At 39.1% G+C, this 21,531-nt stretch overlaps 4 protein-coding genes across 11 annotated transcripts; 1 reads left to right on the top strand and 3 right to left on the bottom strand.

The window, feature by feature from the left end:
* Positions 1-1,070: 1,070 nt before the first annotated feature.
* Positions 1,071-3,804, top strand: mrps10 (mitochondrial ribosomal protein S10). The gene is made up of 7 exons (XM_058613123.1): positions 1,071-1,186; positions 1,378-1,421; positions 2,087-2,159; positions 2,240-2,379; positions 2,473-2,581; positions 3,241-3,330; positions 3,445-3,804. Exons 1-7 carry the CDS (start codon positions 1,115-1,117, stop codon positions 3,523-3,525), a joined length of 609 nt encoding a protein of 202 aa, XP_058469106.1. The 5' UTR covers positions 1,071-1,114; the 3' UTR covers positions 3,526-3,804.
* A 108-nt stretch (positions 3,805-3,912) lies between these two features.
* On the bottom strand, positions 3,913-11,433 carry si:ch211-51e12.7 (uncharacterized protein LOC336335 homolog). 6 transcript variants are annotated; one of them, XR_009233614.1, is made up of 7 exons: positions 11,236-11,429; positions 9,278-9,366; positions 8,508-8,657; positions 7,939-8,088; positions 7,709-7,834; positions 4,666-7,185; positions 3,915-4,582 (listed from the first exon to the last, which is right to left on the bottom strand). XR_009233614.1 is itself a non-coding variant. In XM_058613126.1 (7 exons), exons 2-6 carry the CDS (start codon positions 9,364-9,366, stop codon positions 4,690-4,692), a joined length of 600 nt encoding a protein of 199 aa, XP_058469109.1. In that variant the 5' UTR covers positions 11,236-11,433; the 3' UTR covers positions 3,922-4,582; positions 4,666-4,689. The 6 variants fall into 6 exon arrangements, 5 of the variants coding, with proteins under 5 accessions (XP_058469110.1, XP_058469107.1, XP_058469111.1 ...); XM_058613126.1 differs by having other exon boundaries at positions 3,922-4,582; positions 4,666-4,774; positions 11,236-11,433; XM_058613127.1 differs by having other exon boundaries at positions 3,913-7,597; positions 11,236-11,431.
* Positions 11,434-11,663: 230 nt separating this feature from the next.
* Positions 11,664-12,723, bottom strand: msgn1 (mesogenin 1). Its single transcript, XM_058613129.1, has one exon. The coding sequence runs from the start codon at positions 12,629-12,631 to the stop codon at positions 12,197-12,199; it is 435 nt and encodes a 144-aa protein (XP_058469112.1). The 5' UTR covers positions 12,632-12,723; the 3' UTR covers positions 11,664-12,196.
* Positions 12,724-13,273: 550 nt separating this feature from the next.
* On the bottom strand, positions 13,274-21,277 carry LOC131443466 (flap endonuclease GEN homolog 1). 3 transcript variants are annotated; one of them, XM_058613119.1, is made up of 13 exons: positions 21,179-21,277; positions 20,155-20,353; positions 19,309-19,485; positions 18,893-19,003; positions 18,742-18,815; positions 18,571-18,656; positions 18,130-18,280; positions 17,970-18,006; positions 17,805-17,885; positions 17,566-17,696; positions 17,415-17,476; positions 16,489-16,638; positions 13,274-15,649 (listed from the first exon to the last, which is right to left on the bottom strand). In XM_058613119.1, the coding sequence occupies exons 2-13, from the start codon at positions 20,317-20,319 to the stop codon at positions 14,217-14,219; spliced, it is 2,658 nt and encodes an 885-aa protein (XP_058469102.1). In that variant the 5' UTR covers positions 20,320-20,353; positions 21,179-21,277; the 3' UTR covers positions 13,274-14,216. The 3 variants fall into 3 exon arrangements, with proteins under 3 accessions (XP_058469102.1, XP_058469100.1, XP_058469101.1); XM_058613117.1 differs by having other exon boundaries at positions 20,781-21,277; XM_058613118.1 differs by lacking the exon at positions 21,179-21,277 and adding an exon at positions 20,781-20,799 and having other exon boundaries at positions 20,155-20,377.
* Positions 21,278-21,531: the final 254 nt, after the last annotated feature.

A 21,531-nucleotide genomic window follows, 5' to 3' on the forward strand; every position in this document is an offset into this window, starting at 1 on the left:
TTTCATCTGTGCCCACCACTTGTTTTTGATGTTTATTGATGAATTTTGCTTCATAAATGTGTTTTTTATGTAAATTATATATTGTTTTTTTGTTTAAAAAAAACATTTTCAAACAATGTAAAATATTGACGCAAATGTTATTGCTATATCATGATGGAATATTATGCCGCTTTTCCACTACAATACATGGTCCCAGCACAACTTGACTTGACACGACTCGACTCATGGTTTGGTTGGTTTCCATTATAATATAGTACCTCCCCAATTTGGTGGATGTCATCACAGAGGAGGAAAAAAATCACTGAGTAAGATTATGGTTGATGATTCAGATTTAAATTAATAATAATCACAGGTATTACCAGTGTTGTAATGTAACAAAGTACAAATACTTTATATTTTAGCCTACTTAAGTACAAAATTCACGTATCTGTACTTTACTTTATTTACATTTCTAACAACTTTTACTTTTACTCCGCTACATTTCCTGAATAAATTGCGTACTTAATACATTTCCCTAGTTGTTATTCGTTACTACCATATAAAATCAGAAGAAGAAGAGCTGTTAATGGTCTGTATGTATACAACACTTTTCTAGTCTTGATGAGCTGCTTAACAAAATAGTTTTGCCATGCATCCACTTCAACATGGGCTTAAGTGTCTTGCTCAAGAACACAAATAAACTAGCAGAGCCAGGAATTAAACACAGTTGAAAGACAATTTGCCCTACCACTAAGCTACCATGGCTCAGTCCTTACTCCTCACTTTTTTTAATACTTTTACTTCTAAAAGTTCAGTACATATTATATTAGACAATAACATTTGATACTTAAGTACAGTAAATGTCATATACTTTAAGACTTTCACTTAAGTAACATTATAAAAAGTGACTTCAACTAATACCAAAGTCTGGTAACATACTTGTGCTTTTACTCAAGTAGCCCTTTTAGGTACTTTATACAAGACTGGGTATTACAGGGACATCTTTTACAGCACAGCATCACTTTCTATCAGAGAGATGGACATTTTCTACACAGCAATTGAAGTACAACCTCCCGTCCTCACGGCGGCAGTATTGTGAAGTGGATTCTACTCGAGTCCTTCCGCCTCCAAAAACATGGCTGCTCCCATTGCTCTCAGGCGAGAATTCTTTTCTCTGTCACGGATACTCACTGGAATTTCGCATCTGGTAAAGTTACCTACACTTTTCTATGTTTTGCACAGCAAGTGCGTAATAACTACGAATCTCGCAATTGTTTATGTTGGCAATATTGAACGTAGTCTGTGAGTAAATGTCATCATCTCGCCACTGCAGCATGCTAGGTCACACAACAAATGTCATCTCTAAATGTCCACTAACATAAGTTCATGTATTTTCAGGCACCGAAACCCTGTTTAAGCCATACGAAATATAATGTAACCAGGTAGGTAACTGCATTTATTATATTTATATCAAACACAATGCTTAGTAAATGTATTAGACCTCAGCTGCCCTAAATTAACAGCATTGGCAATGATCAAAATCAATTTTTAATGTTTCTGTAACGGTTAATACACCAGTATGTGGAATCTCTTTAATTGAAATTATATTTTTAATACTAAATATAATTATTATTCTTAACTGAAAAAATACTGTTTTGCAAATAAACAGGAAAAGTAGTAAAACACATTATTGTTTCTTGATTAAGATGTCACATTATAGTTATTTACTTGCATTACTGAACAGAAATTGAGTGAGACTCAAATGTGGGTATAAAAAGATGAATTCAGTTTATTTGCCAAATAAATAACATTTAAGTTTTAAACATGTTTTTGGAAAATGTTTTAAATATTTGTTTTCTTGGTTTCATGACAGTAGGTCTCATAAATGTGTTAAGCACTGTACATGTAGTGTATTAATGACAGCAGGAAACACAAGCACAGGCCTGTGCAAATATGCAGAAAAATGTTGAAATTTTTTGCATCAATATCACAGTCATTAGATTCAATATTGCGATCAAGTATGATGCTTGTACACAAAACCATATATGAGCAGTTGTTACAGAGGTTAATATGTCTAAACTTTTCTTTCCATGCTCCGTGTCTTCAGGTGCCATCTGCCCCTGAAAGCCAGCACTTCCTACTTCCACACAGCAACGGTGTTCAAATCAACACCTTCGTCGGTAAGTTAACTCACTCGGGCTTACAACTCTCACGTTGAAATATAATTAGGATAATTTCACTCATGTATTTTTCCTTGCAGATCACTGTCACAGAAGAGCCGGACACACTGTTTCAGAAGGTGTCCATTCTGGTCAAATGTCACGACAGAGCCGTCTTGGACAGCTATGAGTTTTTTGCCACCATGGCAGCTGACGAGCTGGGCATCACCATCAGCAAAGTGTAAGTCTAGACAGGGTTAAGCTTAAGCACATAAGCTGTGGTAACTGAATACTAACCGTGTAACCTGATTAATCCTCCTATTTTCTGCACCAGTTATGAACCTCCCAAGGCAATAGACAGACTCACGCTGCTGAAGTCGATACACATCTTCAAAAAACACAGGGTCCAGTATGAGATGAGGACACACTATCGCTGCATTGAGGTGAGCGGTTTCAGTTGTTGGCATACTGTACATCAGTGGTCTCAAACACGTAGCTTGCAAGCTCCCAGTCCGTGTCCAAGTAGCTCGCCAAAGCGTCCAGTAACTGGAACATAAATCTGCTTACATTATCATCCAATCGAATGCATTGGTTTTTGTTGACCGTATTAACAATTTAATTTAATTTAATTTAATTTAATTTAATTTAATTTAATTTAATTTTGTGAGATATACTGGAGGTGAATTTAATACCATTTGTGTTTATTGCAAAATGTCAGTTGTGGACAACATTTGTAAATGTTAACACAAAACAGGCTCATTCAGTTTGTTTGGGTTGAAATGAACTCATAAATGTTAAAAAGTAGCTCTCTACCAAGTTTTAATTTTGTCAAAGTAGCTTTCAGAAGAAAAAAGGTTGGAGACCCCTGCTGTACATGCTCTGCATGAAACTCTGTGCCTATAGTTTTCTCAGGGCTGCTTTAGGCATGTTTTATGAACTCCTATCCTAATGAAAGTACATAATTGTGTCAGATAAATGTACCTAGCTTAATGTCCACCTTTAAATTGGATCTAAGGCTGGCCACTTTTACCAAAATGTATAAAGTTGTTATGTAATCTTTACCACAGTATAGTATAATGTATTCCTTTCTCCTGTTTTGTAGTTGTCTCATTTAACAGGTTGCACAGCACAGGCATACCTTGAATACGTCCAGAGGAACCTCCCTGAAGGTGTAGCCATGGAAATGACAAAGGTACAAAGCACTGCTCTTTTGACTTATTCTAAATAAGAGACAGATTTTACTCGCGCTGTGGACTACAAATACATTAATTCATTCATTCATTCTTGGTTCTGTTCGTGTTGTCAGACTGCCATGGAGAAGTGTCCAGATCACATCCTTGAACCCATGTGGAAGGATCACCCTATTGACAACAAGCCCAGCCAGTGAATGAATGCAGTGTGTTGTAGATGCTAACAGGAGGTCTTTTGTCAGACATCAGTGAATACTGAATTTTGGGAAGACATAAAAAAAAAAGCAATATAATTATACTCGTGTCACAACCTCCCAAATTGCTCATCATAGTAGACACAATGCAACAGAGTCCAGTGTCACCATGTGTCATTTATTTACTCGAAGTTGTGTTTTTGTCTTTTTTGTGGTGAAACGAGTCAACGTGTAATCAACAGTATGTTTTTTTCCTAATAAATGCATTCAACTTAAGTTTAACTTGAAATGTGATCCATTCCTTGAATTAATAGAATTGTGTTTTCTGCAACTTTCTACTATGACATTAGAAAGGGTTCTTATTCTGTATTAACATTTAATGTAGGACACAAGACACTGCACACAAGACTTATTTTTGCATGTATTTAATGATCATTCAAGAGTTAAAACAATATCAATTGGATTCAACATTATCTTCATTAAACAGTCACAACAACATGGCATGTTCTTTGTGAGCGACTGGTGGCTCATCCTGTCTGACATAACGAAATTATAAAATATATTGTTCCTCTTTACTTTAGAATGTTGAGGCCTCGCCCCGCTCCATTCTTGCATTAAACTGAGCTGTCACTTGAGACCGTAGACATTAATGATTAAGTAGGTCAACTTATTTTTTTTGCTACGGTGTCAATATTTCAAGTTTTTCCTCAGAAATCATATGCTGGGGATTGTGTCTGATTATAAATGTAATCTAGCCATCATTATTTTCTACCCATGCATGTCCTACTGTGACATGATTTATGTTAAAAAGACCCGACCTTTGGTTTAAGTGTGCAATTGCATTGGCTGTTAGAAATTAAAAATACAGCTCTTTCGAAGCTGACTTTTCATGCATGTATCCCCAAATAGTCTCTTTAGTAAATAACCATAAGGTGTATTGGCTATTGTCACATTGGTTTCACAGCGTCTTGTGTAAAATAAGACCCGACTCTTTCCAAATCAAAGTTCCTAAATGTCTTACCTACTTGGGGACAACTTGGTAGTTCAATCACCTTCCACCCTGAAAGAGAAAATCTCCAAGAGAAACTCCCCAAGCATCAGAGAAAGATTGGTTTAGGGATCAAGGCACAAGAGGAAGCTCACCTTTCCAAAAGGAAGTGCTGGACCTCAGGCGTCACACCACTGTTCAAGGAGAGGAGACATGTGGGCCTGGCGTCCTGGGGCCTGGGAGGTTAACTGTACTGTGTGCCCCCTTCAGGAGACAACAACAGTCAGTCTGTTACAATCAACCAAAGGGAGAAAAGGAGAAGGGACTGCAGAGTCTGAAGAGGTGGCAAAATGTGCTCAAAGTGCTGGAAAGATGGAAAAGGACAGACGGAGGAGGGAGAGTGCAACATCCGTCTGTGGCTCATTTATGGAAAGCCCCAATTTTGCCGTCTGCAGCACATGCGTGGCAAGTGTTGGGCGGTATATCTTTGTACTTTTCATAATTGCAATGGTTTCTCTTTATGCACTGGTATTTTTTTTTATGTATGAGCTTGAGTGAGTGCTCCAGCGAGAGAGAGGGAGTGGCGGAGTTGTGTGTATCGGTGTGTTTTTGGTGCTTTAACATGTACTTTCTACTCTTGCTAAATTGCTCCTCGCTATGCTCCTTGCTACTTCTTCAGTTAAGCCCTTAGCATGTAGTGCGACAGTGAAAGGGGTCCCCCCATTAACTGTTTTTTGCTGCACCACATTCCATTTTTCAGATAGCAGTCTTACAGTATACAAAAAAGGTATATTATAAAATTAATAAATACTGATTTTCAGTATGAACCGGTATACCGCCCAGCACTGGTGTGGCTCATTTCATCTTCCTGAAATGATATCAAATCCTAGTTTGTGTATTTTCTTCATTTCATTGTATTTGCAGCAAGATTTAAGAAATAAGAATTAATCTAGCTTTCCTTTTGAAATTATTGATGACAGCCACATGCAAAGGAAATCTTGGCGTACACTTGTATATCCTGTAGAATTATTGCTTGGTCCCTTTTGAAATCTAGTTAAAATGACTGTTAATGTCATATAAAGAGTAAGACAATAGGTCAGTCCTTGGTCATATCAGAGTGATTATCCTTTGCAGATGATGGCCTCCTTTTAGACATGCTACCACTGAATTTGGACTGTGAAACTATGTTCAGTCAGGCAGTTCAATGCCTCCCAAGCAAGTAGTTCTGAGTCCTCTGGTCAGATTGACATAGCAGCATACATGTATGGTAACACACTTCTCGGAATAAATTAAATTAAATCTATTCTCTTTCAGCCCTCAGCAATCCTACAGAAATTATTCAGTCAGATCCACTGGTGTTCATTAAGGGCTCTTGGGCCTCGACACTCATCCAAACAATTCAATATAGTTATAAGTATATTTGCATTGATCTTTATGCTCATCTCATCAAGTGTTCTTATCACTTTATTAGCAATTTCAATTAAGTATTTCTGATACTGATTCACATGGATCAAATGTTGACTTTAAATTACGAAACACAGTTACTGTGCAACTAAAAACAACATTATTTTTCAGATATTACAGATAATGACAACTCTGACTTGTTTGTGAACAAACAAAAAAGAGAAGCTGAGTTTATTTTTTTTGTTTTATTTTTTTCTTCATGACTATGTCATAAATTGATAGTTCCCAAAACACATTCACAGTTTCACAAAAGTTATGTTAATTACAGTGAGTAATGTATTGACATTTCAAAACACTAAACAGAGTAAGGACTAGTTTGTTATTCTTAACTAAAATCAAATACTTTACTTTCATTTATAAAAGCTATTAGATATATATTTCAGTATAATATTCATTTATAATGCCTTCTCCTTTTTGTCATTACACATTAGACTGCAGGAGACAAACAAGAATGTTTCAAACAGCATTACTCATAACTTAAAGGAGCTGCACATTAACAGTATAAAATTAAATACTCATGAATATGTCACAAGTGGAATATTCTCTAATAACTTGAAAATATTTGTGTGTGGAACAATATTCGCTGCACTGCTTGGTGAGGTTGTAAAACAGAACTACAGTATTTCCATGTAACATCAGGAAAAGGTTAGGGAGGTCCTAAAGTTGTCCTAAACTAGTTAACAGTGAAGCTTGAGGGCTGTTGTGCATTCTCTCATTAATTTCCCCCCACCTTTAAATAAACATTGTCACCCATTTTTATTCAAAATTAAGAATGTGGACATTTTCTCAAGGCTCACAGAGAAATCCACAGAACATTTTTCTTAATGTCCCTCCCTTTGAGAACAAATTACCTACAGTATGAACAGGTATAGGTAACATAACGTGAAAATGCCTTTACATTACATTCTGAGGCATTTAATCAGTCTGTGTATCTACTCGGGCATTTCACATTTTTCTTTCCTTGCCAGTAGATAATATCAATAACCAGACAATTGGCTACAGAGTATGTCATAAAGACACTCAGACTTTGTATAACACATAAATCAGGGGCATTTCATTCACTGCACCACTTTAGGCCTCATTAACAAATGCTCAGTTATTGTTTTTAGGGCAGGCTGTGTTAAAAGCGTCGGCCACCAGGGGGCCCTGGCCACCTCTGGCCTCTGCCAGGTGGGGGGTGAGGCGGAGGAGCGACTGGTCCATTGTGGTAGCTGTGTAAAAGGATAAAATCACACATTGGATTCTTGGCTTTGGCCAATAGGGGTACACTCTGATAAGAGCAGCCATCTGAACGATCCCAGTCAGGGACGTCGTCCCCTCTTTGAAAGGCAAAATACAGTGAAATGTTTTTTTTTTTTGTTTCACACAGTTACATGCACTATTTAGTCAACTAAATTAATATCTTTTAACTCAACAACTGTTGTCATAAGACAATTTAGGCATTATTTAATTATTAATTATTTGGCAGACTAACTGGGGAGAGATGTGATAATTAAAGTATAAGTATAGACTTTAAGTTATAATGAGGCTTAAGAGAAAGGAACAGGAAAGACCTGCAGTTGTGTCACAACCCTCGGTCTCTTTGCTCGCACTGTTCTTCATCCAATACGTCTCAAATGCATCCTAGGTGCATTTTAAATCCAATTAGAAATGTTGCAAGGGTGCAAGCAACGTTTAGAGAATTGTGGCTTGCAAAGCTTTAAGCATGATTTTTAATATCCAAAGAGCTCTTACCCTCTCGGGCCATGGGGGTGGAAGTAGTGCGGAGGTCCAGGAGGTGGCATAACACGTCCTCGAGGGTGACGTGGCCGACCTCTGAAAGCAGGATGACCCGGAGGAGGTGGTGGAAGGGGTCCATGCCTACACATGTATAAACATGACATCAACATGCTACCAGATAAAGACGGCCAAAAAACCTTGGGACCCTCTAGATAAGTTATTGTGTGTTCATGAAAGGCAGTTACCTGGTCATGGGTGGGAATGGGCCTCTGTGGTGCATGGGGGGCAGTGGGGGAGGGGGAGGGGGAGGGGGAAGAGGAGGACCCATACACATTGGTCCTCCCCGACCTCGATGACCTCTAAGGTCTGGGTAAGGATGCATCCGCCCCATTCCTCTGCAAGTGAAAGGCACAAAATTACTCTCGCAAGTGAGAGATCATTTTTTTACCCAAATACAGCAAGCAAATAAATCAACAAAGGAAAAACGCAGTTAAATACATTTTGAATTATTGTTTTTTTAACCATACATCTCTGGATTCACACATACATGTTGCTTCAATGCTCGACATGTTAAACATGATTAGACTGGTTGGCACTTGTGCTGGAATGTTTTGCATGATGTGATTTGTTTGGCTGAAACTCTAACTAATGCTTAGAAAGTTGAGCACTTCTAAACTTCTGCTGCATGGAAAGGTGAGAAAAGTGAAGCAATGGACCCACAAGGCAATGAAAGTGGTCCTTGATGCTCCCCTATTGAAAGTGAACAAGAAGTGTTTGAATTTAGCTTTTTTAATTTTTTTGATTAACAATTTACCTCCTGGGTGCAAATCCATTCATGGCTCCATGCTTCCTTCCACGCCTCCCTGGTCCTGGTGGACCAAATCCCTTCATCATGCCTTGCCCACCACGCATGCCACCACGATTCATCCATCCCCCTCGACCACGACCTTTGAACCCTTGGCCCCTGTGAACATTTTTAAAAAAGGATAAATGTGAGGCAAATATCATCACTATGCAACAACTCAAGTTTAACCAATATGAAATGGTGATGGGGCAAAAGGACACGTCCCGATTTCATTTGTTCATCATTTTTAGCAGACCCTTAAAGGATACAGACAATTATCTGCTCTCTACAAACATGTTCAAGTGTAATGAAACCCCCAAACCACTTTTCCCCGGTGAAAACCAGTGGATATGGGCGTACGTTATTTGCTGATCTAGGTACAACTTTTTACAGTTTAGTCTAAAGTATTGAAATTATACATGTGATAAAACTGCCTCCCCCTATGTTAAAAGCAGGAGCTGCTGCTCCATCACCTTTCTCTCTCCACCATGTGAAGCAAGGTGTGAGCAGCACCTTGTTAGACAGCTGCAACCCTGAGTCAGATTTCACTACCAGACCACACTCCCTCATTGCTCTGCATTCTCCCTCCTCCTCTCTCTCTCTAACTCAGGTCTCAGCCCACGTCTTTTACATTTTTCAAAATCAGGCATTAGACAGAGTTAGCTGCAGAAGAAGGGGTTTAGTTACACTTCAAATGCCTGTAAAGATAGTATCAAACTGCAAAAACCAAGAGCACAGACCAGAATTTGTTGTCATTTACAGGTTTCTCCGATTCGTTTTTGGAAGGTTTTGAAGTTTCTGTTATCGCCTCTCCTTTGTCTCCATCCATCTGAAATGATTCAGGTCAATAATTAAAGTGGCAAGCAATTTAGTGAAAAGGAACACACACGAGACATAAGCTAAAACATGTGCTTTGCTCTTGTAAGACTTGCAAACATACTCCATAAAAAATAGCAACAGACGAAAAAACTAGGCAATTTAGCTTTTAAAAAATAAATTCTTTGCAGGTGTGAGGTAATCAGCCATGGAAACAAATGGCAGCCCAATTCAATCATAGTTTGAATTTATGACACAATTTACAATCTGCTACAGATGACTTTAAACACAGTATTGCTCCATGTCACCTCAAACTGGTTTCTTGACAACATGGGTTGACTGTACTACAGTAATATGTGAATATAGTAAATCACCTTTGGTGTGTTGCAGAATGGGAGATTGACAGCAGGAATGTGTAACATTACATGCATAAGCTGTGTAATGCAATCATGTGGGCATGAACCAGAATCTGAAAGGAATGGGTATGGGTTGGGAGAAATTATATGTTTTCCAACATTCAAGAGAGTGTATTTTGATATTAACATACATGTATTCTTTATCAGAAATTGCTTGAGGCATGTGGCTTTATTGTGTGAAACAAGGTGTTGCTTAAATGTCACCCAGCCGCTTGTGGAAACATGAAACCTCAGCATAACATTGTTGTAGGACTGGATATCCTGATACCCTGATAAATCACACTGAAAACAAGTGACAGGTTTGCAAGTTAAGCATGTAGAACTGCATGTCATAGTCAGTCACAACAAAATTATTTATAATCCTACAGGTTAGACCACTAGTGTAAAATGTAGTAAGAGCCAAGGAAACACTGGAGTGTGGAGTGAGTATCTACGTCCGGAAAGTTATACCAGAGAGTTATAAAAGGAAGGTTGGGTGTTAAGTATGAAAATGGAGGAAGATGCATGAAATATGCTTGTTTGAATTAGGGTTAGGATTTGATTTAAAGCAAGCACTCTTGCGTTTCCATTCCAACACAATGTTTTTTGTTTTTTCTTATTAAAAAAAGCATTTTCTCCTAAACTGATTAAAACATTCTTACTTCCTGAATTGTTGGCCTAAATGAATACAAATCTGAAAACTATTTCAATTTGAAATGAACATGATCAAAATCTTAATTCAACTAGAATGTCTGCATTTTCACTTTCCTGACAAATGCTCCTCAAATTTATCTATATAAGTGTTGTATATTGTTGAAATGTTGATATTTTATTTTTATTGTGCAGCCTTCACTAATAGGGTAAACAATATGCATCTGCAATATTCATTCTAAACACACTTATATTGCCACTACACCTATAAATATACATTTAATGCCCTTTTGATGTATTTTCCACGTAATTAAATGGGAAACAGGCAATTTTTGCACATTTGTTTTGAGTTGAAACGCCATCGCTTTGGATGCATTGTGTATTCGTCTAAGTTTTTACAGTAAATAAGTGTGTGAAGCCAAAGGCACGTCGAGCGTCATGGAAACGATTTATCCTCCTCCGTAGAAGCGGCTGGAGGAAGCTGTGTGTAAAGCTGTGTGTGAGCTACGTGTCCCCGTTTTCACATTCACTTCAAATCTCTCAAATCCACTTCACACTGGTAAACATTAGGGAGCTAATCCCAAGCACAGTTGGCTAAATTACACTGCAAGGCGATGGGGACGAGGCCCCGTCTAATTCCTGGAATTCGCATCGCAGAGCAGACGTCGAAAATACTATTCTGTGTTCAAAACAGCTTTTAACACATTAACAGATACTAAACAATATAAATAAACAGACAAAATTATGAACAAATATGCAGTTGAACGGCTGTTTTTTTAAAAAAGGGGCGTTCCTGAGGTTTAAAAATGCTGGAGTGAACCGGATTGATCACTTACATCACTTGGTGGTGCGGACGAGGTAGCTTTGAATACTCTGTCTAATCCCTAACAAAATATAAATGTAGAAATGTTCATTTACAAAAGTCCGTACAGCTTCTGTTGCGGCTTCCACGCTTTGAAATGGCGGCTGTGAGGACGTTAGGTCTAAACGCATCCCTGATTGAGATTCCTGTGAGGAGAAATGCAATATGTGAAAGTCTCCACCCACCTTGGGAAATACTAGTATCTGATTGGCTGCTTATTGCTGTCATTCAAGTCTGTGAGGTATTCCGAGCATTATGATTGGATGAATGGACTGACGTACCTCCCCAACTGTCAAATTAACACAAACCACACAGTTATTAAAGGTATTCAAGTGGAAAATTGTGAATTATGTAAATAATAAAGGGTTAAACGTCTTATACCTGAAATAAATAGGCAAGCAATTTAATAGTTTGCTGGTCCTTCACAAAAGCAACAATTATTTAATAGCTTTATACAAAACAAAACTTCAAAATATCATACAGCTACTTAATTTCTAATATATATTAAAAGCTTAATCATGGAAATGGTTTATTGTCACTCCCAAACACACATTTAGCATGCACTATGGTGAAATACTACTATCCCATAGATGAGACATAAAAAAAACAATACTTTAAAAACCCACAACAGACATTATTTGATATATTTTGTTTCATCAGTGCGGTTGTATTTCATACCCAACAACATATACATCTCAGTTAACAGCAAACTTAGTTTCCAAACACTTAAATCCCAACAAAGGCAGTCTCGTATACAAAAGAAAATAACTGCCAAGTGCCCGTTAAAAATATTTACATCACATGAAGGGCAAAGAGAAAAATTATTACATGACATTTACTGATTAAGTTAGAATGTGGTACTTTTCACTGGAGATCAAGTCAAGTCCATCAAATGTCCAGTAATGCGGACAAACCCCGTGCGTAAAAGAGCTCCGTTACGCGTGACTCAGGATGTCGGAAAGCTTGTTGATGTATTCGATGGTGTATTTGAGGGTCTGTATCTTGGTGAGGGGCTGGCCTCTTTTGCTGTAGTCCGGCGGCAGGTAGTCCCGGAGCTGGTGCAGAGCCTCAGCAAGACTCCTCATGCGCATCTTCTCCCTCTCGCTGGCCTTCATGCGTCTTTTGGTGGACATCTTGGGCTTGTTCTGCCTTTGCGCAGCTGGAGCCCCCCTGCGTCCTGTGAGGCTAAAAGAGAAATCATTGATCTCTTGATGCCCGCTGGAGTAGCACATCTCCGGCGAGGAACACATGGAGTCTACGGAGGGGGAGTCTGGTGAGGAGGACTGGAGCGCGTCCACATCTTCTCCAAACGCGCTGTCGTCGCTCTTCCACCCGTACAGTAGTTTCGCTGCGACAATCTCCAGGTCCATATTAGAAATACCCCGACACTTCAACGCGTGTTTGCTGGCGATGATTACATTCAGGGTGGATGACAAAGGTGATTCTGAGCAGGATTTTGGCGAAAGCGTTTTTATATGTGAGCAGCATCTCCGGAGGTTTATGGGTTCACAGCTCAGGCGGAAAAAAGGCGAGTTCAAAGAAAACCTCAAGTGACAAAACGCAACCTTCACGAAGGACGTCGTTCGTTGTCACTGGGGTGTGAATAAGGCCAAATAGACGGATAATGTGATAGAAAGAAAAATAATTAGATTCCTTATGTGGGAAGTTACTCTTTAAAGTCTGCTCGACGACAATTATCAGTTTGATGTGATCCGTCTAATGAAGGGGTTTCACCTGAGATCTTCACACTTCTCTGACAAGTCAGGCCTGCGTGTGTCCTTAGTCTGGAAATCAGCCACTGGTCAAACTCATTTCTAACCCATTTAAAACCAGTCTGAACCGATTTATTCTAAAAGAAACACAGTACATCTGAGCAACAGTCATTGTCTTGTCTGTATATATCAACTTATATATTTTTTGCCATAAATTCAACTGAATTTAAATCTAATTGAAATTGAATCTGCACTAATTCAAATCCAGAGTGATATGATTGTTTCCCAAAGAGATGTATCTGTTTGAAGAGTATCATATCTCTCAACTCAAATTTATTTACTGAGCACATTTAAAAAATAAACACATTTCACCAAAGTGCTGTACAGAATAAAAAATCAATAAAAAACACAAAACATTAATAAAGAAATTGTACAGATATCAAGTGTAAACTTACAAAACTGCTCGTAAATTAAAAAAGCACTATAAAGTAAGTTTTGTTTTCAGGAAAAATTCAGATTTAAAAGCCAGCAATGAGACAGAGTTGTTATTTGGGCAGCTGTCACCAACTCCTGCCAGACCTTTCATGTCTGAAAAGGTGAGTAAGACCTCACTCATGATCAAGGGGAGCCACACTAGAGGGTTGTAAAACCAATGGCTCAGTGTCATCTGCCTGTCAAAGAACAGTGGGAGAAAAATAAGCACATGTGGTGCCATTAAATGACATGTAATACGTAGTAATGGTGCTAATATGTAAACCTTTCACCTGTTAGAATCGGGGTGAGAGGAACATGTAGTGGTAAGTCCAAGTTTGGTGCAAGAAAACATTGTTAAGGAACTTTTATATTTGAACAATGTCATTGTTTCTGCATTGACCATGAATCCAGGTCCAGGTTTTCAATCTCAAAACATGTCCAACAATAATCTAATGGTACACCATTATAAAACCACATGTATCCGATTCTTCATATTAATTAGGAGATTATAAATTAAATAATTAAAAAGTCCAGTGTGTAACATTTAAAATGATCTATTGGCTGAAATTGAATACACTATATAGATTAAGTGTATAATCACTTTACACAGCATTTAATTATTTCCTTTTCAATGACTTAAGTGGTTATATGTTCTAGCTCTCCTATGAAAAGCTTATATATCGTCCCTGAGATAAAACATTTTTTAAAAACAGACAGACATTCACATTCCACTTAAAACATCTTTTCTATCATCATGTGGCAATGGTGCTCACTTCAGGAATTTCAGTCTCAGTCTCTCTGCCAGTGGCAGTGGACTCTCACTACAAATCACAGAATCATCACTATCAAACGCAGCGACAGGTGAAGCTGGCGCTGGAGAGATAGCGCTTTCATCCGCAAGATGTGGTGCAACATCCTGGCTTTTGCTTTTAGTCGATACAGGTGCGTTTATCTCAACATTTTTACTGTGTCTCTGAGATGCTGGACCTAATATCTGATGACAGTCCGATGGTTTCACTGTTTGTTTGGTTGTTTTCGACCTGAAAACTGGTTTCAAGCGGACGTCTGTAGTTTGTTTGGTTGTTTTCGACCTGAAAACTGGTTTCAAGCGGACGTCTGTAGTGATCTTGTTTATTGTAGCCTTCCTCCGAGGTCCACACTGCAGGTTCTCCGTGTCACTGTCCTCACTAGACGAACCCACACTCAGACACACACTCTTCTTGGTGGCCTGTGGCACTTTTCCGTCTTCATCACTTCGATGAGGGTCAGAATGGCACCTCTGAATTGGGGCAGATGACGATGATGATGATGATGATGATGATGACGTGGCTGTTCTGACAAATTTGTATTTCTGAGGAGGCTTTTGAGTGCGATTACATTTGTCCTCAACCTTGCGTTGATCTGGTGCTGCAAGACTGAGAGAGTGAAGTTGTCCGTCTGCCTTATTCTGTACACACTGGCTTTTATTACTCAGAGGTTCTTTTTTGTTGACGTCACATTTCTTTCCTGCCACTTTAATGTCACCCCCACCGCCACTGGAACTTAGTACATGTGATTTTGAGTTAGACTTCTCTTCAAGAGAAGCTAACTCATAATTTAGTTTCAGGTCTACAGCATTATGTACCCCCTCCGTTTTTAAAGTTTTGGCTGCATTCCTAATGATCACCCTGTCTCTGAGGGGACACTCTGTGTAACACAGGTCTGTGGCAGATCTGGAGTCTGCTTGTTTGACGTGACTTGAGGTTTCCTGTTTGGTGTTTTTGTTCTCTGTTCCCTTAAAATCTTCGTCTATGAACACATTTGGCCTGGGCTCAGTGGTGTGGTTTTTAGCCACTTGAGGAGGAGGAGAGGACGTGAAGGACAAGGCATCCCAGTCAATGTCACTCAGGTGTAGAGCATCAATAACAGCAGAGACAGACGGTGAAGCCACAGCCTCCGAGTCCGCACGAGACAGAGGAGTGTTGGGGCAGTCACCCGGACTGTTCGGTTCTTCTCTCGATTTCCTAAAGTGTCTGTGGTTCACGGGAGTGTCCAAAACCACCACTTCTGCCATTTTCACTGTGTTTGAAATGGCTGGGAGCGGCATTTGTGGCTGAGTTGTTGCATTCGTTGAAGAACTCTGAAGGCTCATCTGAGCCAAGAGGTTTGTAATGTCATCAGGTACATCAGATGGCTTCTCCTTTTTACACTTTGCTTTCTTTTCTGTAAAGAAAATGAAGACAGAAACATTTAAAACACACAAAAGCAATAACTAAAGACTTGCTTGAGAGCTTTGCCTCAGAGATTAGTGACTGAACAGTCTATGACCTTGAATAAAAACATGGATTTCTGTGGATTAAAAGTGTTCAAACTAAATATGAAGTCTCGTCTTTTCGAGATATTTCAATGCAGAAATGTTACATGTTGTATCTTTAAAGCTATTCTGATTTGTTCAGACTCATTGGTGAGTTGCCTACAGTGGAGCCCTACAGCAGTGTGGCGCAGAGTACAACCTGCATAAAGTGACAGCAAGGCCTGTTAGACACCTCATGGGCTTCATCAAAGCCTTTGGTGTGAACTTGTTGAGCTGCCAAACTCTACATTTTCAGGTGTCAGAGCAGCTGTAATAGACACCTTTGAAAAACAAGTAAATGCTCCAGGTGCCTTTGATCAGAACAGCCCAGTGTGGGAGTCCTCTAGTTAGGTTTGTGATACAACGTGAGACGTTATTTACATTTCCTGTCAGCTATGGTTAACCTTTAAGGCCAAAATAGTAGATAAGAAAAGGTCTGAAGGCACATAACACTGACACATAGGGCTGCAACTAACGATTATCTTCATAGTCGATTCATCTGACAATCTCAAAACTGGAAATGATGTTCTCAGATGTCTTGGCACAAAGAAAACCAGAAAATACACACATTTAAGTAGACAATGAGAAAACTTGTTTTAATACATTTAATAGTTGACAATGAATTTCGATTAATAACCAACTCATCGTGTAATTGTTTCAGCCCTACTGACATTGTATTTAAAATGATTATGGCAAATTATTGTCTTACTTTTGGTCTTGTTTTCTTCAGCCAGAGCTTTGTCTCTCAGGTAGCTCTCCACCAGCTCTGGGAAGGCTACACGGAAAAGAGACTCTTCCTCTACTGTCCGCACCTCATGCTGAGCCTCTGCTGCTCGATCCTCAGGAAACACATAATGTTCTGCAGACAAAAAAAGTAAGAAAAGTATGATCCAATAAGAAAAATTAATGACCACACAAAACGGTGCTGTTACAGAAAAGGATTAATATCAGAAGTGGCACTTCAAAACGTCGCAGTGACTGAAATAAACTTTTTTAACCGCCTTTTGTAATGTAATCAAGATATTTACAAAAGCTTATGTCACACAAAAGCACTGTATGCATGCAACACGCAATATCTACTCTTTGTCATGAGTAGGAGTTACACTTTGTTAAATTGGCAGAAAAGTTTATCATAAATCCATAACAACTAAATATTTGCCTGAATGTAGACGCTCCGGGATATTTGAACTAACTGCATTTGCAATCAGTGATTTCGGATAAAGTATGTTTTTAACATACATGTCAATTTCAGCAATGAGGTTACATAAGTGGTGAGGAACCATATGAGTTATGATCTGATTGAGACTTTCTCAGGCCTGTCACGTCAGACAGGCTTGTTAGTGAGGTGGACTTTGATACGACAGATTTCCCAGCCTCTGGAGGAAGCCAGTTTAGCACCTAGTGACTGTTGTGACTGATCTGCCACCTCCGAACTCCACCTCACAGCCAGTCACTAACAGACAACCCGGTGACAAGCAGCCGGTACCCAGCCTCCACTTAACGCAACAGTTGTGCCACTAAACTCAAAAGATGTGCAAAAAAAAGGATTAAGGATTAAGTTTACTTAGGAAAACTACAATTAAATTGACAAGATTTTCTGTCCAGAGTGTAATAAAAAATTGATTGTTCACTGACCTGGTGTGCTCCAGATGACTTCAAAGCAAGCGACAGCATTCCTCACTCTTGGTTTCAATATGCTTTTGTAAGAAAACAAATATAATGTGACAGAATGTCAATTTAGAGATATCTTTGTCGTTAAAATTTTTAATCGAATTGGTAAAACTACCTAATTGGCTGAATCTGGGAGGACATTTCTCTTCCAAATTTCCTGTTCATCAGCTCCGTGTAGGTCATCAGGACTAAAACCTTTTCACTGGTGTAGTGCTTCGGCCACTCCATCTTGTCATAGGCAAATTTCTGAAAACAAACAAACAAACAAACATTTAAACATTTTGTCTCACATTCAGCTGCCCAAGTAAGTAACTGAGCCTAAATCTGAATAAGTAGTTTAAATAAACCAAGTACCTGAATAAGCAGCATATTTGGCTGCCTCCTCTTGAAATGTGACACAGGCTTATCTTTGGAAATCAGAAACTCACTAATGATCTGCAAGATGAAATTTAAATATTAAACACAACTGTATGTATGAAACAATTATAAATAAAGTGCAGCAAATGCAAAGATCTGTACCTCTGTGAACGGGAACTGTTGACTTGCCAGTGTTTTCCTTAAAAAGAAATAAAAATAGTGAAATTGTGAAATTCTCTCTGTTCTATCATGTCATCATGATGACATTTACATATCTTACAGTAATTAAAATATTCATAATGATTTATAGAAATGTACATACTTCCTGATATTTGTCTCTAAAGACGAAGCCTGGCGGGTCTGTTCGTAGTGATGCCAGTCACAAGGACACTGGTAATCAAAATCCTGAGGTTGACAGAACCGCTTACTGTCGCAGAGCACACAGCCGCTGCGCTCATGTGCCTTAGCTGATCCTTAAAATGATCAGAAGGTAAATCACAACAACAAAATTATTTAACAGGAGGATAAGCACGAGACAGGCAGAGAGGATTCACATTTGTTACACATTCGTAAAAGGTTTTAACACATTACCAAAAGTATGGTGTAAAATCAGGCATGTTGAAGAATCTCTCATACAAGTGTATATTTTGCCACGATAGGTGAAATTGTTGCTTTTATCAGCCATATGTGAGAAGAGTAGCACCCAACAATGCTCATCAGGTTCATACACAGGGGTCAGAGTTCAAAGAAGGGCACCACTCACCGGGATGTCGACAAACGTGGCAGTGAGGAACCTTTTTTACAACTGCCTCAGACACACCTGCATTAGTCTCCTTCCACTGGATGAACCTAAAGCCATCAGAGAAAGCTCATCAATGAAAGATAATCTGTTGATCAGCTCACAGGAAAAGAAAATGACACTTTTGTTTCCTACCGCTGCAAAAGAGTCTGTCCTTTCAGGGTCTGGATAAGTTTGAGAGCTTGCTCTTTACCAACACCTGGTATGCCCTTCAGGAAACATAAAAATACACAGTTAAGACTGATAATACACATCATTGACTTTAAGGGTCCTGCTTAGTCTCTACCTTAGGAATATAATCACAGCCAAGGAGGACAGCCAGACCAACCAGGTTTTCTCTGGACAGTTGTAACTCCGCTTGCACACGTGATGTCCGATAACAGTCCACCTGAGGGTCCTGGAGGAAAAAGGGAGGAACAACACTGAGCATTGTTGATGGTTTTTAACAATCAAGGCATTGGTAAAATAATAATAAACCCTATGAAACAAATAGGTGGCAACTTAAAAAGTAAGGGTGTAAGACTGCACTTGAAGTCAATTTAGTTAATTCTATGCTTTGATCTTTATTTTAAAGCGATTATGTCCTTATACAAACATACTTATGGGTAGTACATTCAATTTCTGCCAATAAACCACCCTAAATGTTACACACCTTTAAATGAGTTTACACACTGTCTGTGTTTTAGAAAAACTTTCACATACTTTACTGTTCATGTTGAAGTTTCTGTACACAGTTCGAGCGCCATATAGAAATGCGTCACCATCATTGGTGATGCAGCCATCCACCAGGCCCTGTGAATCCAGGTAAGCACACATGGCCTCAGCCTCCCCGGCTGCCGTCACCCAGGGCACACCCAGGTAGTCCAACATCTCTGCACACTACAAAGCAAGAGACAGACAAAAACGTGCTTAGTTTTTTTTTTTCTAGAACCATTTTATACACACAAAACAATGACACTATGCACAATGTTATGAAAAGCTGAAGCTCCTATGATGCACCAATGCAAACTTAACTCCAAGAACACGTCAGTCATGAGTTACTGTATAAAAGTGCAAGTCATCTGGAACAACTGTCTAATATCTCTACTTCCTCTCTATAGACTGGTCCCACAGTAATTGTTTACATATACTGTAGCTCTTGAATACGATGTGTGTTACACCTGTGTTCACATCACACCTCCCTAACCTTTGCTTACCTGACATTGTTTTAAAGATGTGACACAGTGATGTTAGCAAAAGCCACTAAGCCATGTATGTTATTGTGTAATTTGTTCTGTACCATTAACCTGCCTCTGGACAAAATGCATGTTTGATAATATTGCAATATATGCTAATTTAGCACATTTACACCTAGGTGTTCATTCATTTGCCTATACTAAAAAACATTAAAAAAAGAAATTAACAACATGGTCTTGAGTGCTGCATTCAATTCGTGAGACAGTCGAAATTAGTTACAGAGTAGTTTGTTTTGAGAAGTTTGACAATTTGAGCCACAATGGCAAGGAAAATGTATAAATATTTGAATGTACTGATTAGAGCGACACCAACCTCTCTGAGTACAGCTTTGAAGCGCCCTCTACTGGTGTTTGTTGTAGTCTTAGGAGCAGAGGTCTTTTTGAATCCACCAAATCTCATCTCTGTCCTCTTGCTCATGGTTTCTGCTTTCAGTTTGGGGGCTTCTCCTTCCATGACAAAGACGAGCTTCACCCCCATTAATGTGAGGGAGGAAACCCTGAAGAATAAATTCCTTCACAGGGAGAAGAGCGTGACACTGGGGAAAGAGATATCCTGCACTGCAATCACGAAAAGTAACATGTGTGCTCATATATTCGAGGTGTTACGGTACCGGTGCTTGCATTGGACTAAAAAGGTTTTAATTTTTAAAGAATATTTTACGGTAGGAAAATCAGCATACAACTGTACTGAACATTAAGCAGAATAAACCTAAATAAACTAAAAGGTGTGTTAAAATGCGGTCATTTGGGTAATTTTTTTACGTCAGCCACACGCAGCAATACCGTAACACCTTGAATAAATTGGCACTTTTTCTTTGCTTCGGCTAGCTTGATTGTGTTTCCCACGGATGTCGGCCACTGTTGACCGGTTGCGGTACACGAGCACACGGTTTTACACATCTAAGCGATAACGAACACTCAATCAAAGTAAAACATTACCTCAGATGAGGCTTGGTAACTCTCCCCATCATGGCTTGAACATGCTGAGCCTCGCACACCCACAAACTCAGATCAACAGCCAGCGTCTTTCCACTCAAACTATACAGTGGCACCGACTCATGAACCGCCTCCACGATCGACCACAAATCGTGAACACCCATAACTTCACCACACGAGCGTATACAGATTTACCAACGACTCAAAAGTTAAGAGATAACGCGACTACTTAAACAACACAGAACAGGGAGGACGACGATCTGAAAGCATTCAAACATTGGCGCCATTGGGCCGCGTTCCACTACGTCAACCAGTCTCTGTACTACGCTGTACTGCTAATTGTCTCGCCAACGTTATTTGTGGCTATAAGGTAAATAAAAACACCAATATAACATTTATACCGTCGACATGGCGTCTATATGTCCAAATAACGTTTTATCATGAACACAATTAGGAAAGAATGGAGTGCATTCGAAAAGTCTAAATGCTTAGCTAACCGAGTGACGTCTGCCGGAAGTATCTGAGTGGCACACCAAAATAAGAGTTGTTTGTTGTTTTTGTGTATAAGCTTTATTCAAGTGTATAAGCCCAACATGGCAAAAAACAACATCAATGTGCTTGACTTCAACGCCTAACTATGTCAATTTTACTAAATATTGATTAACATACTGGGTATTTGACACTTTCACTCAATTCACTCTGTCACGCACACGACTCACTATATCCATCCGCCTCCATGCATTACTTGGTTACT

This window comes from Solea solea, chromosome 17, assembly GCF_958295425.1.
Source record: "Solea solea chromosome 17, fSolSol10.1, whole genome shotgun sequence".
In the NCBI taxonomy this organism is placed as follows: Eukaryota; Metazoa; Chordata; class Actinopteri; order Pleuronectiformes; family Soleidae; genus Solea; species Solea solea.

Coding starts and splice junctions, on each gene's coding strand:
- msgn1 (XM_058613129.1), bottom strand. CDS start 12,631: ATGGACCTGGAGATTGTCGCAGCGAAACTACTGTACGGGTGGAAGAGC.
- si:ch211-51e12.7 (XM_058613124.1), bottom strand. CDS start 9,366: ATGGATGGAGACAAAGGAGAGGCGATAACAGAAACTTCAAAACCTTCC. Junction 7,835..7,938: donor CCATTCCCACCCATGACCAG/GTAACTGCCTTT, acceptor ATACATGTGTAG/GCATGGACCCCTTCCACCAC. Junction 7,186..7,708: donor CACCCCCATGGCCCGAGAGG/GTAAGAGCTCTT, acceptor CCTTTTACACAG/CTACCACAATGGACCAGTCG.
- mrps10 (XM_058613123.1), top strand. CDS start 1,115: ATGGCTGCTCCCATTGCTCTCAGGCGAGAATTCTTTTCTCTGTCACGG. Junction 1,187..1,377: donor TCACTGGAATTTCGCATCTG/GTAAAGTTACCT, acceptor ATGTATTTTCAG/GCACCGAAACCCTGTTTAAG. Junction 2,582..3,240: donor CACACTATCGCTGCATTGAG/GTGAGCGGTTTC, acceptor CCTGTTTTGTAG/TTGTCTCATTTAACAGGTTG.
- LOC131443466 (XM_058613117.1), bottom strand. CDS start 20,941: ATGGGTGTTCACGATTTGTGGTCGATCGTGGAGGCGGTTCATGAGTCG. Junction 18,816..18,892: donor GCTGTGATTATATTCCTAAG/GTAGAGACTAAG, acceptor TGTTTCCTGAAG/GGCATACCAGGTGTTGGTAA. Junction 17,477..17,565: donor TCCCAGATTCAGCCAATTAG/GTAGTTTTACCA, acceptor TTCTTACAAAAG/CATATTGAAACCAAGAGTGA.